This window comes from Mesocricetus auratus, unplaced genomic scaffold (assembly GCF_017639785.1).
Source record: "Mesocricetus auratus isolate SY011 unplaced genomic scaffold, BCM_Maur_2.0 Super-Scaffold_100714, whole genome shotgun sequence".
In the NCBI taxonomy this organism is placed as follows: Eukaryota; Metazoa; Chordata; class Mammalia; order Rodentia; family Cricetidae; genus Mesocricetus; species Mesocricetus auratus.
The window spans coordinates 10,115,729-10,130,138 of record NW_024429270.1 but is presented as its reverse complement, the minus strand read 5'-3'; the positions used below and the strand labels follow the sequence as shown (position 1 = coordinate 10,130,138).

General features: G+C 41.4%; 1 protein-coding gene and 1 long non-coding RNA gene across 3 annotated transcripts; one reads left to right on the top strand and one right to left on the bottom strand.

The window, feature by feature from the left end:
- Positions 1 to 249: 249 nt before the first annotated feature.
- LOC101825243 (CKLF-like MARVEL transmembrane domain-containing protein 2A) lies at positions 250 to 14,179 on the bottom strand. The gene is made up of 4 exons (XM_040740781.1): positions 13,939 to 14,179; positions 13,683 to 13,841; positions 1,195 to 1,296; positions 250 to 630 (listed from the first exon to the last, which is right to left on the bottom strand). Exons 1-4 carry the CDS (start codon positions 14,071 to 14,073, stop codon positions 412 to 414), a joined length of 615 nt encoding a protein of 204 aa, XP_040596715.1. The 5' UTR covers positions 14,074 to 14,179; the 3' UTR covers positions 250 to 411.
- On the top strand, positions 1,291 to 8,485 carry LOC110342546. 2 transcript variants are annotated; one of them, XR_005875167.1, is made up of 3 exons: positions 1,291 to 2,417; positions 3,284 to 3,396; positions 8,425 to 8,485. It is a non-coding gene; the product is annotated as an uncharacterized LOC110342546 (long non-coding RNA). The 2 variants fall into 2 exon arrangements; XR_005875166.1 differs by lacking the exon at positions 8,425 to 8,485 and adding an exon at positions 4,725 to 5,407 and having other exon boundaries at positions 3,284 to 3,434.
- Positions 14,180 to 14,410: the final 231 nt, after the last annotated feature.

Below are 14,410 nucleotides of genomic sequence, written 5' to 3'. Positions count from 1 at the left end.
CAATTACATGAGAGGATAACTAATTTAGAAGGGACTTACATAATGTCAATTATAAACATTATCACTTTCCCTCAGGAGGATGACTCCCTTCCAGGGTGGCTAGACTATCTAGGGCAGTGGTTCTCAGCTTGTGGGTCGGGATCCCTCGGGGGCCTTGCTCTCCGCACTGAAATTTCTAGGAGCTTCTGTGGGATGAAGAGCACTGGATAGATTGTCTGACTTCTAGTATAAAATCCATTTAAAGAGAGATTTACTTTCCAAGAGGTGTTTATTGACGGCAAAGGAAAGTAGGCTGGAAAGCCGGCAAGGGGAGAGAGTACAGAGGCCAGGCCACAAAGCTCGCCGCCGTTCCTGCTGTTCCCAGCGTTCCCGGCGTTCCCTCCGTTCCTGACCGCAGGCGCTGCTGTCCTCTTACCTCCTTCTCTCCCTCTTCCTTCTTTCCCTCTCCTCCCTCTCAATCGCCTCGTTTGCCCTTCGGATTGCCATCTCTTCCTCTTTGGTAACTGTCTCCATCAGTACACCGAGGCCTGTTTGTCCCAGAGCACCCTTGCGGATTTTCTTGCCTTTGAGGTGTTTCTTTTGAAGACACAGGTCAATAATAGAAAAAATCGCCGCAACTCCCATAAGGACCTAGGAAAACAAACGGATCTTCATTATTTTGATGATGGACCTAGAAGGAAAGGGCAGATTCCCTTCCTGGTCTATCGTCAGATGTGATGCACAGTGAACCCCTGAAGGCCTCAATCCCAGACCCCCCTCAGTCTGCCCTCCTCGGCTGCATGCCCAGTGTCCCCTCATCTTGTTTCCCTTTCCTTTCATTTGACACACATGAGCGTCACGGGCAACTTGGCTGCCTTCCTAGACACCATCTTTAAAAATGTGTCTTCTCCATTAGAAACATTTACCAGCTTCTTAAATTTGCTTCCACCCCAAGTTTTGTTTGTCTGTCTCATGTACCCCAGGATAGCCCTGAACTCACTATCGAGCCAAGGATGACTTTGGACTTTGGTCCTCTGCCTCTACCTCCTGAGTACCACCATTATAGACAGGCAGGAGGTACTACAGTAGGTTTTTACAGTGCCTTAGATCAGCCCAGACCAGGCCTCCAGAGACTCAGCCGCAACGCAGGCCTTGATCCCAGGATTTATGTAACAGTGATTTGAGGAAATCCACAGCTCAACAGAAACAGCTCACCACAGCAGCTAAGTAGGGCGGTGGCATCACTCGTCTCGCCTTTGCAGCAAAGACTATGCCGCCCACCAGGAACACGAAGGCGAAGAGGTCGTTGAAGATTTCCTGAAAGCAGAAGAGAAGAACTGGTCTTAGGTAGTTGTGCCCATCCACCCCAGACACAGCACAGTTTCCTCCATGAAACCATGTTCAAATGCCCCCCTCCCCGGATAATTTAAAACAGAATATACAAAGGCAAATATGTTTCTGGTCAAGCAGATCAACCAGTGCCTCCCTGCTGGCCTCTGTGTGTGTAGAACACAGTCCAAACTTCACTGCCGTTTGCTCAGGCAAGACACAAGATACCATCTGTCTTACAAAACCAGGTGTCTGGGGCCTATCAATATTCATGTAAATCCATGCAGAGACCGACTACTTCATGGTACCTGTTAGTTACTTCCCTCCTCATTTCTGTCGTCTCTTCTCTGGAGTTTCCATCAGCAGAACTGCAGGTAGGAGGTTCTTGCTCTCTGACTTAACATTGGGAGCCTGCAGCTCCCTTCTTCACCCCAGCCCCTCCTTACCCCCTGGACCTCCTTCCCTGATTGCCTCCTCCTTCAGCAATGCCTTTCTTTTCATTCCTTGGGGATTTGGCCTTCCTTTACCACACACAAGCTTTCTTTCCCCAACACGGCATAAAAGCAACCCAAATTCTATATATTTTATGCCTGTTGTCCCAGTTTCTATTAGTTGTTTTCCTTAGAATGTCTAAATTTTAAATTGTTTTTAATTTTAGTGGGATGTACAATCTCTCCTATCAATAAATGTACTCTCATTAATATTCTGTCTAACTGTCTTATAAAAATGTTTTGCTTATTTTTATTTTATGTGTGTGTGTTTCCGTATGCATGTAATCACACTAAATGTGTGTATTGCCTGAGAACACCAGAGACAGCATTGGATTCCCTGGAACTAAAGTTACAGCAATTTGTGGGATGCTTGGATGCTGGGAACCCAACCTGGGTCCTCTACATGAGTAGTCAGTGCTCTTAACTGTTCAGCCAACACTCCAGCTGCTGTCCCAGTGTATTCAATGCTACCTCTGTCTTATACAAGTCATGGTATGTATGTAAACCTGGATTCTCTGATCTCCTCCTAGACACCACTATAAAATGCAGTAGGCTGGGTGGCTTGAACAACAGATGTTTATCCTCTCACCATGTGGGGACTTGATGACCAAGAGCAAGGTACCACAGCATTCTCCCTTACTGTAGACACCTGCCTTTCTCTCTCTATCTTCATATGGCCTTCCATTAGAGACAGGCATATGACCTGTCTCTTCCTGTGATGCTACTAGTGGTTTTGGATCAGGGTAACAACCTTAAGTTTTCTGTTTATTCTTAATTACTTCCTCAAAGGCCCCATCTCAGGATATGAAACCATAGAGAACACAAAAATCCCATTTGTAACAATTCCTTTAGTTAATCCATGATCTAGCACCAAAACTTAGGGCAAATCTGGTATCTTACTGGGCAAATCTGTTCTTGTAGTTCTTTTCAGTTTTCCAAAGAATTTTATTTGTAATGTTTTTATTAGTTCATGCTTGTTACACATGATGATGGGTTTATTATACTTTATTTAGTATTTTTTATTTTTATTTTATTTGCTTTGGTGTTTTGCCTGCATGCATGTCTGTGTGAGGGTATCAGATCTTGGAGTTACAGACTGTTGATAGCTGCTATGTACATGCTTGGAATTGAACCTGGGTCCTCTGGAAGAGCATTCAGAGCTCTTAACCACTAAACCATTTCTCCAGCCCCCTCATTATATATATATATTTTTTCTTTTGTTATTTCGAGATAGGGTTTCTCTGTATTGTTTTGGAGGCTGTCCTGGAACTTGCTCTGTAGACCAGGATGACCTTGAACTCACAGAGATCCGCCTGCCTCCCAAGTGCTGGGATTAAAGGCATGCACCACTAAGCCAAGACTACATGAAGATATACAGATTAATAGAAATGGGTTAATAATGAGGAGAGATCTAGTCAATAAGAAGCCTGAGCCATGGACCAAACCATTTATAATTAACATACACCTCTCTGTGTTTATTTCAGACTAAATGGTTGCAGGACCAGGAGGACAGAAACTTCCATCTACATATGGCATCCAATGGCATATGTATTACCTGACAACAGCTTTAAAAGGGATTTTGAAGCACAGCTTCTTGGTAACAGCATTTTCTCGGGTGGGCTCTGTTTGCTATAGGTAAGCAGAAGCACAGCTCCTTTAAGAGAGGCTTCCTGACTCAATGTTAGTAGTAAAAACCTCTGGGCTCTTTTGAGAGGCCCTGATACCAAACACCTAAATGGTGCTTTTGAGTATGCTTCTTGGTGGTGACATGGATGTAGAATCTCTGCAGAGTTGTGACAATAAACATGGCCCACAGCAGTCTGTCATTAAGATAGACTCTCAGGAAGCCAAGAAATGGGATGGAGCCAGCTACCACTTTAATCTTCTTATTCATGCTGATTAGCAGATTGAAGATTCATGTGATCAGAGAAAGATAGAGATATACAGTAAAGACTGATGCAGATGAAGTAAAACCTCAAAATGGTTCCTAGTATGTTTAAAAGTATACATAGGCTTGGGGGAGAAAAGAAAAAGGATGGAGAAAGTCTTTAAAAAAGAAATACAGTAGCTGAGCATGGTAGCACATGACTTTAATCCCAGCATTCCAGAGGCAGAGGCAGGCAGATCTCTGTGATTTCAAGGCCAGCCTGGTTTTTGAGTGAGCTCCAGGACAGCCAAAGATACACAGAGAAACCCTGTCTTACAAAACTCCCAAGATAAAAAATAAAAGAAATAGAGTAATAAAAAAGTCATGTAAAGATGGAATGTGCACAGAGAGTCTGCATACTGTATGTTACCATGTTGTCTTTGAATTGTTTGATTGCTGAGAAAGGAGAAAGATTTGCTAAAGACATTTGACTAAAAAAAAAGACATCTGATTATAAATGCTGCTGGATTAATTCAACCTATATATTTTGAAATTGCCTTGACTTCAAAATTTAAGTCTAAGGATATGTTACTTTGGAAAAGAGGTTCTACTTTTGTTTCCAGAGAAGATGAAAAGCTGGACATTCTTTTCAGGAAGCAGTTTGGAGAGAACAATGACCATATTCCCAAATATTGTTTATAAATGTTTGTTTTCATTTAACAGGGTTGGTTATAAATGGTTAATGATCACAGTCAACCTCTTTCTAAAGAAAAAATGGAATATGATATAGAAATGAATGCCTCACATTGGTATAGGTTTTGGTTTATTGATACAAATTTAAGGTCAATTTTGTTATATGTATATTTCTACTCTTGTATAGGTATTGGTTTTATATAGCTCATTTAAAAATGAATGTAACAGATACAGATTATAGTTACCTATAATAGTCAAAACTTTGCTAGGTTTTGTAGATGCACAGAGGTATATTTCAAATGGATAGGAATTCTTTAAAACCTTTAAAAGACCTACAGATTATGACATTTAAAATGATTTATTAGGGTTCTTCATGACAACGAGATACAACTGCTCCTGGCAACACCAATTATGTCAGAGGCATTGAAGAAACTCATTACAGAATTTGCCTTCATGTGGCAAAACTGGTCTATTGGGCAAAAAACTGCTCTTGCCTTAACTGCTGACAGTAAGCATGCTGTCCAAAGTGGACAAGTTGGTTACAAAGGAAAGTGACTGTTGAATTTGCCAAAAGACAGGCTGGTTCTTTAGTGTTCCTGCTTTACAGAAGAAAGCAACTGGCAAACTTGGCCAATGCAAGACGAACAGATCTTCAAATCTCCTACTTCATTAAAAAGTCTGCCAGACACTATGGCCTATGGGCTGAACATGGATGCCCTGTTGTTACAGAAGAACTTTGGGTGACTCTCCAGGCAATGAGATGTCTCAGTCCGGTTCCTTCTGAGGTCTTTGATGGAGTTGAAGACAGTTAGTTAGGGTTATGGTTTTCCTTAGTTATGATAAAAGATGAGTTACATATAAAACTCTAGACTCACGAAGAGAGGATAAAGTAGTGTCTTTAAATTTTGCTTAATGTTAGTGGATTAAATGTTGTAAATATAATTCTTGCTTGGTAACTGTTTTGTTATGTATACTTTTACTATGTTAAAGTTAAAACCTTTCTTTTATGTACACAGAAAAGAGGAGATAATGAGGGATGTCCTTCTGTATGCTGTTAATGTATGTTTTTCTTATTGGTTAATGAATAAAGCTGTTTTGGCCAATGGACAGGCAGGATTTAGTCAGGAGGGAAATCCAAACAGGAATAGCGAAAAGTAGTAGCTGGAGTCAGGGAGACACTGAGTAGATACCAAGGAAGCAAGAGACCTAGGCATTGCCGTTAAGCCAAGACTACATGGAGACATACAGATTAATAGAAATGGGTTAACAATTAAGATAGAGCTGGCTAATAAGAAGTCTGAGACACGGGCCAAACAGTTTATAATTAATAAAAACCTCTGTGTGTTTATTTAGGACTACACAGTTTCAGGACTGGGTGGGACAAAAACTTCTTCTGTCTACAGATACAGGATGTGCCATTTGTGTCTGAGTTTCCAACAGTCATTATTCCCAGTACTTTGATTGGTTACAAAGTCTCTGTAGTCACTACTGACCAATGAATTTATATCACTTGTGAAGTTCCGTAGAAAGTCCTGTTCCCATGCAATGCCATTTGTAGATTCAGAACTCAGTTCTGAATTGAACTGCTCTCTCTATGGTGGTAATATAATACCTAGGAATTCAGTAAGTATTCATTTAGGTTTTCTTTTGATGTCTATTAACTAGTTTACCTTATGTTTCAATAGGTTTATTCTTAGATATCTGGTAGAATCCGCATTGTTCTAAGGTTACATTTTCTCACTAATCTCTGCTACCATGGGGAGCATGGGCGTTTGATCTCTGGTAACCTTAATCACTCATTCCATCCTATGGTGGCTGTAGCATCTTCTGTGTTTTCTGTGAGGAAGCTCATGTTATATAGGAGCAATCCTTGTTTTCCCATTCCAATCTGTACACACCTGGGTTTTCATGTTACTTTTTACTACTATTTCAGCTTAAATGATGCAAGAAGGGGCTGGAGAGATGACTATGGATACCCCCCATGGAGGGCCTCACCCTCCCTGAGGAAAGGAGTGGGGATTGGGGAAGGGGGGGCTAGGGGGGTTGGGAGCAGGGCATGGGAGGAGGGGAGAGTGAGGGAGAGGGACCTGGGATTGACATGTGAAGCACCTTATTTATCATTTAAATTTAAAAATAAAAAAGACATAAAAAATAAACAAATCTTTAAAAAAAGATGCAAGAATGAGCAGGATTTCCAAATAAAGGCTTCACCAAGAGATGCAATGTATGTTGAAGATTTGAGTAGATGCATTAAGACTGAATGTGTCCTTTGTGCCTAGTTTCTTAATTTTTTTTAATTAGTGTTGATGATTACCAAATAGTTTTTCTGCAACCTACAACATTTTTTGCTGTAAATACAACAGAGCAAAAATGTATTAATAGAATTTGAAGACAAAAAACATATTTGTGTTCCTGACATAAATGCTGCTCCACTGTGATACATTGCTTCTAACACATTGCCTGATTTGGTGTGCTAATATTTTATTGAACATTTTAGTCTGTATTTTCTTTATCTTTGTTTTTGAGACAGCGTTTCTCTGTGTGTAACTCTGGCTGTTCCACAACTCATTGTATAGAACAAGTTGGCCTCGAACTCACAGAGATCCTCTGCCCTCTGCCTCCTAAGTGCTGGGATTAAAGGCAAACACTACCACAACCCGACCTAGTCCATATTTTCAAAGTAAGGAAGGCCTATGATTATTCTTTGTTGTTGTTGTTGTAATTTTTTTTTACATGACAGGATTTGTCTGTGTACCCCTGGTTGTCATGGAAGTCACTCTGTAGAGATAGCTAGGATCAAACTCATAAAGATCCACCTGCCTCTAGGATGAAAGACATGTGCCACTACTACCCACATTTATTCTTATTCTAACATCTGATTTCAAGAAGAATCCCTAACAGAAAATATTATACAACATTAAAAAAGACAGAAAAGGGAAAATGAGAGCAGTGGAATGGAAAGACTAGAAATGAATTTTGCAAATGGGACTTTATAGATTTGACAACAAAAACGTGATTTCAAAAGAGTTTACACTAATGAACTAATCAATAAAAGAATAAACAGGGTTATGGTATTGAAAATTATTTAATGAATGGCTATGATAATGAGGTAGAAGCCTTGATTCAGTGTACCTCCAAGTCACTCAAATGGATCAAATGACTTAAATGCAACAAATAATGAAGTTACCAAATGGTGTGAGCAGATAAGACATTCATCTGGGTACTTATTAGCCTTTCTTTTTATTTGAACTTTTAAAAATATTTTCCTAGTAAACAATTTCATTTTAACTATCCTAAATTTAGCATTAAAGCTCATGTTTTCCTCAGGATCATCTAAAACTCTTTTTTTTATATTTGTACTATTTTTCTTTGTTTTTCCTTTTTATGGGTTGTCTATTTTATTCTCCCCTCACCAAGGAAATTGATTTTTGGTCTCTTCCTCCTCCTCCTCTTCCTTCTTTTTTTGACAGTGTCTTTCTATATAGCCTGGTTGTTCTGGGACTCACTATGGAGGCCAGGTTGATCCATTTGCCTCTACTTCCTGAGTTCTGTAATTAAAGGTGTGGGCCACCACATCTGGAAATTTTTATTTTCTTAATTCTCACAGTTGATGTTTGTTTCCTCTGTTATCAATTTTAGGGTAACCTGTTGTTTTGCGTATATTTATTGTTTTGTTCCAGATGGGGTATCACATATCCACTGATAGCCTCAAAAATCATTGTGTAGACAAAAATTATCTTGATTTTTGATTTTCTGGCTTCCATTTATGAGTGCGATGGTTACAGAAATACACAACTACAGGCAGTTTAAGCAGTGCTTAGGATCAAACCCAGAACTTTGCCCATGCTAGGCAAAGTTCTCTACCAAGAAATACATTCTCAGATCCAGTGTCTCGTGTCTCAGAAATTTTCTGATTTTGGTATTTCCTTTATGTATACACTAGACATATTTCCTTGTGAGATAAGGTATCATGTTGGGACAGACAACCATAGGGAATAGTTTAGCAACCTGAGAATGCTATGTATATGTTCCTATTTTTTTAATAAAATTATCATTGTGTTTTAGGTGTATGCTGTGCCTATGTGTATGCCTGTGTACATGTGTGCCTGGTGCCTGTGGAGTCAAGAAAATTGTGTTAGAACCCTGGAACTAGAGTTACAGACTGTTGTAAACCGCCTGCCATGTAAGTGTTGGGAATTGAAGCCAGGTCCTCTGGAAGATCAGCCAGTGCTCTTAACCACTGAAGCATCTCTCTAGCACCTAAATCCCTCTTGTAACAATGCGTTTCACATTTTAGGGCATGCTGTTGCATGTACTATGTATATACAGTCCTCTCTGACCAATGCACCTAATAACCTGTAATCCACCTAGGAACCCACCTGTATCAAACTGCTAGTGTACTAAGTTTCTCCTCCTCTTCATGACTTGAACAATTTCTACTCAAATTTATTCAGTACTCTGGAGAGGGATATGTAAGATAGGAAGGCTGATCTGGTCTAATCTCTCTTCTCTCTCTCTCTCTCTCTCTCTCTCTCTCTCTCTCTCTCTCTCTCTCTCTGTGTGTGTGTGTGTGTGTGTATGTGCAATAAGCCAAAACTGTGTTTTCAAGAGAAATTTTAGGAAGAATTCCCTATTCACCATCTTATACCTATGCATAATTGGAGTTGCATATGATTAAAATCAGATGTATTATGGGAAGGGACATGCCTCATGAGCAAGAGCTTACATAGTCCAAGACTATTAGTCTTAATAGAGAACCACACAAATTAAATCCTTTGTAACTAAGCTCCTCCCTCACTTGAACTGCATAAAGGAAGTCCCAAACAATGACTGAAGGAAGCCCCAAGCAATAACTGGGTCCCTTGATTGCCTTACTCAGTAGCTGCTGTCAATCTTGAAAGTGTAGCTACCAGTTCCATGGTTGCACTTTGTAGAGATTACTGCTTACTTTATGGTCTCTGTGGACTTGAATAGAAGGCCAAGGATGGAAAAACACCTTGCCAGACCATCACCAGTAACCAACAGTATAGCGTAACCTGGCCACACACTTGCTATGTAGCTGAGGCTGGTTTTGAGTTTCTGATCTCTTGCCTCAACCTTCCAAATGTTAGAATCACCACATCTGGTGGCAGATGCTTCATTTATTTTCAGTCATTTCTTAGGATGTGGATTTGAACCTGAATTCTTTAGCTGTCTGAGAAGTTAAAATGCCCAATGCTCTCTCTCTATGATTTAGCACTTTCTTTTTTCAGTCAACATTCTCTTGGACAGCGTTGGTGGTGCATGCATTTAATCTCAGCACTCAGAAGGTAGAGGCAGGCAGATCTCTGAGTCTGAGGCTAGTCTGGTCTGTAGAGTGAGTTCCAGGACAGTCAGGGTACACATAGAAATCCAGTCTTGAAAGACAAAAGCAAATTAAACGCCCAACAAAAAGACACATAAAACAACAACAACAAAATATTCTCATGGTTGCTAGAAGTTACAAATAAGTTTTCTGAAGATTGCTACTGTGGAGGGACAGAGTTTTGGAGGTCTGTATTATCCCATATTTAGTGATATCAATTTCATTAACTCTAGAGATCTCTTGGTCTTTATCACTTTAAATGTTTCTTCTCCATTCTCTTGCATGGAATTCTGATTTTGTATTCTGTGCCTCATCTTCTCTTTCATATTTCTTCTTTTTATCTTTCAGGACTAGTTCTAGCTAATTTTCCCATACCTTTCAAGTCATTAATTCTCTCTAGCTGTGTCAGATCTGCTCACTCATTCTGTTTATTTATATGTATGAATGTTTTGCATGTATGTATATTTGTGTATCTTATGCGTGTCTAGTGTGAGTGGAGGCCCTAAGAGGGCCAGATCCTCTGAAAATCATGTCACAGAAGACCTAATCTCTCTAGAGACACTCTAGCGCACTCACAGTGTGTGTGTGTGTGTGTGTGTGTGTGTGTGTATATGTGTGTGTATGTATGTGTGTGTGTGTGTGTAGAGAAGCTCTTGCTTTGTGTCAGGATGGCCTCAGACTCACTCCGTAGCACAGGCTGGCCTTGAACTCCTGAGCCCCCTACCTCAGCCTCCTGAGTGCTGGGGTGACAGATGTGTGCCACCTCACTGGCCCTGATCTGCTTTATAACTCATCTGTTCATATTTTTACTTCAAGAATTAAATTGTATATAATAGGCATTAAAATATTCACTTTAAAATTTTGTTTATTATGTCTCTATATTCTTTATGTTGTTTGTTTGTTTTAATATACAGCATTTATCTGTGTAACCCTGATATCCTGGAAGTGGCTCTGTAGTCTAGGCAGGTGTGTAACTTGGAAATCTGCAAGCCTCTGCCACCCAAGTGCTGGGATTAAAGGTGTGTGCCACCACTGTTGGGTGTTATAGTCATATTTTTGTCTGCAGTCATTTAAACAGCATTGATTATTTTCTCATCTCAGTACATCTAAGCTCTCTGAGTCTCAGGATTGTAATCTTCAGCTTGTGTCATTTATTTATTTTTGATACAGAATTTTTGCTATGAGTCCAGGATGTCCTTGAACTCAGTCTTCCTGATTTGGCTTCTGAGTGTCAGGATTATAGACATATGCTACTGAAACACCAACCATGTTTGCCAAGTTTTGATTTTTAGTTTGTAGTTTTTTAAAAGATAAAGTGTCCATGTTTGCCAAGTTTTGATTTTTAGTTTGTAGCATTTTTAAAGACCAAGTGTATCATAAATCTCTTCGTGCTTTGGCTTTGGTTCTGCATTTATTTCTGCTGTGAGTTAAGAGGATGTAACTAGAACATCAGCAGCAGAAGACATGACTTTTCTAGGTCCTAGGCAGTGCGTTCCCATTCTCAAAGAACACCTGCCCCTTCCCTCCCCACCCCCACAGGTCAAGTACAGGTCAGTGTGTCTTGATTCTTTGTGCTGGCAAAGTGTGTATGTCTTCCTTCTCCATCTTTCCCCTATGGATGTGGTATTCTCAGGATGCTGGCTTGATTTCCTAAGCCTCTGTTTGGTTTTGGCTTAAAGCCTTGGTCTGCCTAGTTTTATGTGAATTTGACAGGAACTAAAGTCATCAGACAGGAGGGAGCCTCAATGGACGAAATGTCTCCATATGATCCAGCTGTAGGGCATTTCTTGATTAGTGATTGATGGAGAAGGGTCCAGCCCATTTATGGGTGGTTCCATCCCTGGGCTTGTGTTCCTGGGTTCTATGTGAGCAGGTTGAGAAAAGCATGAGGAGCAAGACAGAGCTAGTAGTCCTCCATGACCTCTGCATCATCTAGATTCCTGCCCTGCTTAAATTACTAACCTGACTTCCCTTGATGATGGATTGTGATGTAGAAGTGTAAACTGCATAGACTATTTCCTACACTACTTGCTTTGGTCATGATATCTGATCTCAGCAATCACAACCCAAACCAAGACAGGCCTCCTCTCTTTTCTTTCTTTTTTTTTTTTTTTTTTTTTTTTTTTTGGTTTTTCGATACAGGGTTTCTCTGTATTGTTTTGGAGGCTGTCCTGGAGCTCGCTCTGTAGACCAGGCTGGCCTCGAACTCACAGAGATCCACCTGCCTCTGCCTCTCGAGTGCTGGGATTAAAGGCGTGCGCCACCACCGCCCGGCTTCTTTTCTTGAGAATATTTGAAAACCCATGTCTCAGGCTCCTGAGATGATACATGAGTCACTCCCAACAATCTCCTGTTTTCCATCCCAGGAACGTTTGCACCCTGCCTTTATTCCTCCCATCCTCCTCTCTCTCCCTCCCTATCTTCCTCTCTTTCTCTCCTTCCCTCCTTTCTTCCTTCCTTTCTGTTGTTTCCTTCTTTCCAGCTAGGGTATTTTGTGGTATAATACTCTTTTAAGGTGTATTACTTTTGTTTATGTTACAATTGTTTAAATCTGTGAAGCTGTGTTACTGTACCTGTTTAAAACTCCTGATGGTCTAATAGAGAGCAGAATGACCAATAGCAAGGCAGGAGCAAGGATAGGAGGAACATGCAGGCAGAGAAGATAAATGGAAGGAGAAGGGAGGAAAAGGAAGAGTAAGAGAGAAGAAGCAGTGGAGGGCATCATGGGCCAGTCACCCAGTCACTCAGTCATCCAGCCACCCAGCCACCCAGCCATCAGGTTGCCCAGTCACCCAGTGTACCATGGAGTAAAGATGGAAGTAAGGTACACAGAAATACAGAAAGATGAAATCCCAGAGGCAAAAGATAGATGAATTAATTTAAGCAAAGCCAAACTAAGGATGCACATTCATAACTAAGAATAAGCCTCTATTTCCATTACCACTTTTAGGTTAAGTATAGGAAAACTGATTTTCATGGTTTGGTGGAACTTGATTTTACTAAATGTTTTCAGGTCCTTCACCAGGCACATGGTCCTCATTTTTTTCTTTGTCTTCATTGCATTCTGTTTTTAAGAGTTCCCATTTTAGTTCTTGTCTCCTTCCCTCCTGCACTGGTGGTCTTTATAGGGCTGATGGATATTGGTACGTTAACAACTTTTAACAAAAGGGCAGATAGGTAGGTGATCACAGCTAACAGACATATATTCCATTAAGTTTGCCTCGTTCTTGCTTTCTTGAAGTTTACTAGTGGAACTGAGTTAAAAGGCAGGTTATTTAATTTTTGAAGGCTTATTTACTGGTTTGTAAACAGAAGGAAATGGGGAATCAGAAGGCTCTAGAGGTGGGTAATGAACAAGGAGAACGGGAAGTTGGGGTGTTCATTGGCTAGGAGGGAGTTAGGTGGGTAGACTTGGTGATTCCATAAGTGAGGTGAGAGAATTCAAGTTCTGAGTTCTGCTACACAATGGCAAGAAGTTTAAATGTAGTCATTCTCACTACAGGTTGTCGCAGTCCCTGAGGTGCAGATAAGGGACCAGAGGAAGGGATGCTTGAGGGACTTACCCAGATCAGCCTCACTCCCTTGTGTGACTCTTTCTGGTGCACCACGCTCCTGTATCATTCTTTATGTTCATTAGAGACCTGACATTGTTTTAGAAATGCTTGGCATTTGCTTCACTTTACTGTTTTATGCAGAATTTGATTTTCTTTATTGAATCCTGGAATGATATTCCATTGAGATGTATGGCAGCAAAGCTGTTAGCAGAAATGTCTGGTTGTTACAACCTTCCCTGTTTCTGAGGATAGGAGAGCTTTGGTCCCTCTTTCTTTAACCCAACACAGTTAGGTTTTGGGGGAGCATTTTCTGCCTGGCTTCCCTCCTCCAACCCAGCTTCCCAGCCTGAGCACCAGTGGAGGTGAGGTTGTCTTTTGCCAGGTGCCTGAATGTGACTGGCACTTCCTTTCCTGTCTTTACTTACAGTGATAGGCCAGAAGATGAAGGGCAAGTATCTGTTGATGGCGAAGGAGTAAAGGAAGATGAAGAAAGCGATGATGGCCACTTCCATGGTGAGAACCAGGATCAGGATGGGGTGAGTGACCACTGTTTCGAAGAGTTGTAGTCCAGCGATCATGCAGGCCTGTGTGGAAACATACATTTGAGCTGCCTCAAGGGTTCTCCCCAACTTCTGAGGCCCTCCCCTCCACAGGCACCCCTAGACTTCCAATTCAGCTTACCAGAGTCAGCAGCTTGATCATGGCGTGTCCATTCACCCAGAATTCTCTATTGCTGTCTTTGAATTCCCACCTATAGCGTCGAAACCCTTTTTTTGCGCCTGCATCCTTGAACTGGCCAGGCGGAGGTGCTGCCATGGTTAGCAGCAGTTCTCAATTTCTCACCTCCCAGCCTCTCCTGCAGTCCCTGAACAGGCCCAGCTCAAGAGAGAGCCTGGTGTCTTCAGACCTGTTCAAGGGCAGCGCTCAACCGACCGCTGCGACTGCAGGATTCCAACGCTTATGCTTGCTCAGCGCGAGCACATCTCATCGCGTGGACCACCTGGATCGCTTCCATCCTGGCAGAGGCCAGGCATTCCCACCCTCCACGCGGCCCCATGCGCTGAGCCCCACTGGTCCTAGAGGGGCTTTCCTTGCAAAGGAGTTGCAGGTTTGTGGCTGTAGCTCCCTGGGGTCCTGTCCCTCCCATCCTTCC

What these genes read in the sequence shown, in the direction of transcription:
- LOC101825243 (XM_040740781.1), bottom strand. Translation starts at nt 14,073, where the DNA reads ATGGCAGCACCTCCGCCTGGCCAGTTCAAGGATGCAGGCGCAAAAAAA. An exon ending in TGATCAAGCTGCTGACTCTG is followed by an intron (nt 13,842 to 13,938) that starts GTAAGCTGAATT and finishes GTTTCCACACAG; the next exon opens with GCCTGCATGATCGCTGGACT. An exon ending in TCATCTTCTGGCCTATCACT is followed by an intron (nt 1,297 to 13,682) that starts GTAAGTAAAGAC and finishes TTCTGCTTTCAG; the next exon opens with GAAATCTTCAACGACCTCTT.